We start from the raw sequence: 5,378 nt of genomic DNA, 5'->3' as shown, positions 1-5,378 counted from the left end.
CCTCTGCTTGTGCTTGCTCTCTCTCTGACAAATAAACAGATAAAATCTTTTTTAAAAAATGAGATTATTAATTTAATGTGTTTCAACATAAGAGAAGAAATCATACACAACATAATTAGAAGTAAATCTTTGTTACTCAATTTACCTAGATTATATTACAAAATATAATTAAAAGTTATATTTTTCTTTATTATTTTAGAAGTAATATATTTCAAAAGCCATAGAAGACAATTTATGTGTATTATATATACATGAATCACTAAAAAGAAAAAAAAAGGAAATTGAAGTTAATATACATTGGCTTTACATCTGCAGTAATAATTACATTCAGTTATCCTTGCTATTTTGCTGGTTTTCAGTCATATAAAAACTAAAGATTTATGGATTTTTTTTAAGATTTTATTTTTAAGTAATCTCTACACCCAGCATGGAGCTCGAACTTACAACCCTGAGATCAAGAGTCGCATGCTCTACTGATTGAGTCAGCTGGTGCCCCTTATGGATGTTTTCTGATTCTCTCACCATGAAAGTATGTTTTATTGTGATGAAGCTATATTTGTTAAAGTAGAGAGAATATATTTTATTGAGCCATTTATTTGTTTGATTTTAAGCTTTTAGTTATTTAAGACATGGTATTCATACTCATGAATACATGAGTATTCATATTCTTACCTGGGCCCAACAAATGTTGGGAGTAGGCCCAATTGCTATCCACCCACTTGACTTTCTCAGATATGGGGATCAGTTGCCAAGTCGTGGTCACCCCAATTCCCAGCTTCTTCCTCCACCTACCTGGCCAGTCGTTGACATACCAACAGGTGTCAGGATCAAGTGCATCACCCAGTTCAAATCTAATTTCTGTCATTTGCAACCAAAAGAGACTAGTAGTACTCATTCACAGGGCTCTTCACAAATTTTCTGTTTCCTTCTTTCCAGACACATGATAGGAGCATATTTCCACATTCTCTTTGAAGTTAGGTACGGTTATGGTATCTGCTTTGACCAGTAACATGTGAGCAGGCATTTTAAGAGCAGGTACAAGATTGGCCACTACTTTCTCTCTGCCATAGCAACCAGCAACCCTCCAGATGCTTTCCCCAGTGGTGTATCATTTAAAAATCATCATCATGCACAACGTGTACTTAATGCCCCTGAACTATACCCTTAAAAAGTATTACTTCTCCCGTCATCCTGGCTCCCAACGTGAGGATGGTATGGGACAGAACACCCAGCGACCTGCAATGAACATGTAAGCATGAGCAAGAAATAAACCTTTACTTTTTTTTTTTTTAAGTAAGCTACATGCCCAGTGTGGGGCTTGCTTGAACTCTTGACCCTGACATCAAGAGTTGCATGCTCTATCGACTGAGCCACCTAGGCGCCCCCATTTTGGAGTCTTTTGTTACCACAGCATAACCTGTGACATCCTGACCAATACAAATGCTGACTAGTTTAGGGAGGAAAGGCATTGTTGCTTTCTTAATTTGTGTATCATTTAAAAATCATCAGCATGCACAACATGTACTTAATGCCACTGAACTATAACCTTAAAAATTATTAAAATGGTCAATTTCATGCTATCTATATTTTTACCATGATAATAATTTTTAAAAAAGAGTGTCATCAGCAGGCAATTGGACATTTACCAGCGCCCTAAGGGTAATTCCATGTAAATGGCTGTGATGGCCCAAAAAAGGTCTTTCCTGCATTCATTTGGCAAACTTTTATTGAGCACCTACTATGTGCTCACCACCATGCTAGGCACTGGTAGTACTAAGACTATGCTTCTGACCTTGAAAAGCTTTCTTCCGGCAATAGAGCCCTCATCACAGCTCTCCGCCATCCTAGCCCGCCCACCCCTACCCCTGCCGGCCCCACTTAGGTTCTTGCTTTATCAGTAGACCCATCTGTAGCCCATATCCAGCAGTTATAGCTGAAAGCCACCATAGCCACTTAAGGAATCTTTGCTCTTCCTAATCTTTTTGCCTTCTCCTCACTAGCGTGGCGTGCAAGAGGACAAGGTCTCAGGTCCAGCAAACCAGACTCAATTCCCTGCTCTACCACATAATAGTTTGGTGACCTGGGCAAGTGACTTAATTTCTCTGTCCTTCAACTCTTCGTCGGTCAAGTGGAGATACAAAGAGTGCCTGCCTCGAGGATCATTGCGAAGAATACATGAGATATCTCATATAAGCATTTAGCCCAATGCCTGGTACAGATTAAGTGCTGACTAATTATTAGTGATTGATGAGTCGTTCTAAGCTCCTGGTTTACCCTGTGATGCTGGCATATCCAACCCACTAATGGAAGTTACAGTCAAGGATTCTGCACCCTGGACTTCTCCAGCTCTCTACCCACTGATAACTTCTATACTTACAGTTTGGCTCACACATCTTGCCTCTCTCTGCAGGGGACTGTTGCTGGTCCACAGCCACTTGGGAGCACCCTCGAGTTAAGCGCGACCCGTTCTCCCTCCTGACAGGTGGCTCAGTTCCCAGCCAGCAAGCTCAGTGAGAACCTTTCACTTTCCAATCTAGCCAGAGCTGGGGAACTGGGTGTGTCCTCCCAGACACTTGGCGGGAAGCTGGCTTTCAACAGTTAAGAAGCAATAAACCCCAGGGTGCCCGGCTGGCTCAGTTGGTAGAGCCTGCAACTCTTGATCTCAGAATTGTGAGTTCAAACCCCATGTCGGGCATGGAGCCTACTTAAAAAAAAAAAAAAAAAAAAAAGAGAAGAGAAGAAAAGAAAAGAAAGAAACCATAAAACTGAGACCACATCCAACAGCACCGTATCCCAACCTCTGGAGGCAATTCCCAGCCATATCAGCAGTGTTTGTAAACGTGGCTGTAATTAATATTTCAAAGTTCTTCCTCACTCTCCCCAGATTTCTGGAGGGCCTCCCTGCACACCCACCCTTTGTGGATATGAGTCACCCTCCCCTGGAACCAGAAAACAAAGGCAGCAAATACAGGGGTGGTTACATATGATAATACTGCTGGGCTAAACAAGAGAGAGATTGGAGGACACATTTGCAGAGTAGAATGATTGGATGTTTCTGCCTGTCTTTTACATTTTTTTAGGATTTCCATTTTCCTTGTTAAAGTGCAGCAAGAACTTGGAGTCACTTAGAGGAAATCTGAATGTAAAGTCCTTCTAGATGATAATTTTCTTCCTGTCATTCATAGTTATCTCAACCAAATGTAAGTTAAATGATTTTTTAAAAAGCAACTCTCCCTTATTGAGAAATTCCAAAGCATACAATTTGAGTTTTTTGTTCTTCTATTTCCCTTATTTTGTTAAAAATTAACAGACTTGAGGGACACCTGGGTGGCTCAGTCGGTTAAACGGCTGCCTTCGGCTCAGGTCATGATCCCGGGGTCCTGGGATCGAGTCCCATGTCGGGCTCTCTGCTCGGTGGGGAGCCTGCTTCTCCCTCTGCCTCTCCCCCTGACTGTACTCGCTCTCTCTCTCTCTCTGACAAATAAATAAATAAAATCTTTAAAAAAAAAACATTAAAAAATTAACAGACTTGATTTTTTTTTTTTAGAGCAGTTTTAGATTTATAGAAAAATTGTGGGGAAAGTACAGAGAGTTCCCATATGTCCCCTCACCCAAGTACACACGTTTCCCTATTATTAACATCTTGCATTGGTGTGGTATATTTGCTACAATTAATGAATCAACACTGATACATTATTTTTTTTTTGAACATAACCTCATGATTTTATTGTCTTCGTAATATTAACAAAATATGAAGCTTAGAACTGGATCACTTGGCCCTTTCTCTTCTTATCTCCTCCCAGTTCAAAATGCTTGCATCTCTTAATCGCCAGCATTCTCTTAGATCTGCAATTGGGCTCAACACATTCAAGCCTCAGCACAATCTTCTTTGTAGTTTTAGCCTTTTTCCGGAAAATCGGCTTAGTCTGCCCGCCATAGCCACTCTGCTTCCTGTCATAACGCCGCTTTCCCTGGGCATAAAGAGAATCTTTGCCCTTCTTGTACTGTGTCACTTTGTGGGGCTGGTGCTTGCCACACTTCTTGCAGAAAGTCCGGCGGGTTTTAGGAACGTTCACCATGTTTGCGAGAGCGCTATCGGCACGGAAAGTTGATACATTATCATTAACTAAGACCCACAGTTTACCTTAAGCCTCATTCCCTGCGTTATATAGTTCTATACGGTTTTTTTAAAAGATTTTATTTATTTATTTGAGAGAGAGAGACAGAGAGAGAGAGAGCATGAGCAGGGCGGGGAGGGGCAAAGGGAGAGGGAGAAGCAGGCCCCCCGCTCAGCTGGGAGCCCAATGTGGGGCTCGATCCCAGGACCCGGGATCACGACCTGAGCTGAAGGCAGATGCTTAACCGGCTGAGCCACCCAGGCGCCCTTATAGTTCTAGAGGTTTTGACAAATGTATAACATCATTCACAGTATCAAAATAGTTTCAGTGCTCTAAAATCCCCTGTGTTCCACTTATTCATTCCTCCCTTCCATCCCTCCTCTCTGGCCCCTGGCAACCACTATTTTCCAGAATGTCATATAGTTAAAATCATACCGTGTATATGTCGCCTTTTCAGACTGGCTTCTTTCACTTAGAAATACACATTTAAGTTTCCTCTATGTCTTTTCCTGGCTTGGTGGCTCATTTCTCCCTCCCCCTCCCCCCCACCCAAGCTTTATTAAGAAATAATTGACACATAACATTGTGTAATTTTAAGGTATAAAACATACTGACTGCATACATTTATAAATTGCAAAATGATTACACCATAGTATTAACTACCACCCTCATCCCATCACATAATTACCACTTCTTTTTTGTAGTGAGAATATTTAAGATCTACTCTCTTAGCAACATTCAAGTATATGTGTTGCGGGATCATTGAGCGTGATGGTCAAGAAAGAATTCTTGAGACGTTTTATGGTGCAACTTAGTAAGTTTAAGTAGCACGGGGGCAGGACCCGTGGGTTGAAACAGCCGTACTTTTCGCTGTATGAAGTCGGTGACCAGATGTTAGTGCCCAAGGGGAAAGGGATGTGCAGGGAGTATTAGATCATAAATGTCTTCAAATTTCTACTAAAACTACTTTCTCAAGGTTTCTCTGGTGCTTATTATTTAGTTCGATATTAACTATAGGTAAGATGTACAGGCAGATCATGAGACCCTTTAAGAATGCAGCAACCAGCACGTATTTGATCCTTATCAAAACTATGCAGGCTTTAGGCCAGCCTTCTGGGCTAGAGGTGAACATTTTTCTGCTTCTATCCCTCATCATTTCTCCCCTGACCAATTTTCAGTCCTTAAATCTTTAAGGTTGGGGCGCCTGGATGGCTCAGTCGTTAAGCACCTGCCTTTGGCTCAGGTTGTGATCCCAGGGTC

At 41.5% G+C, this 5,378-nt stretch overlaps 1 protein-coding gene across 1 annotated transcript; it reads right to left on the bottom strand.

Annotated features, from left to right (window-relative positions):
- Window positions 1–3,704: 3,704 nt before the first annotated feature.
- LOC114200719 (large ribosomal subunit protein eL42) lies at window positions 3,705–4,100 on the bottom strand. Its single transcript, XM_028093012.2, has one exon. The coding sequence runs from the start codon at window positions 4,077–4,079 to the stop codon at window positions 3,759–3,761; it is 321 nt and encodes a 106-aa protein (XP_027948813.1). The 5' UTR covers window positions 4,080–4,100; the 3' UTR covers window positions 3,705–3,758.
- Window positions 4,101–5,378: the final 1,278 nt, after the last annotated feature.

This window comes from Eumetopias jubatus, unplaced genomic scaffold (genome assembly GCF_037043125.1).
Source record: "Eumetopias jubatus isolate StellerSeaLion01/CBP00866 unplaced genomic scaffold, mEumJub1_p1.0 scaffold_10, whole genome shotgun sequence".
Classification (NCBI taxonomy): domain Eukaryota; kingdom Metazoa; phylum Chordata; class Mammalia; order Carnivora; family Otariidae; genus Eumetopias; species Eumetopias jubatus.
The sequence above is the reverse complement of the archived record's forward strand: the minus strand, read 5'-3'. Positions and strand labels throughout refer to the sequence as shown.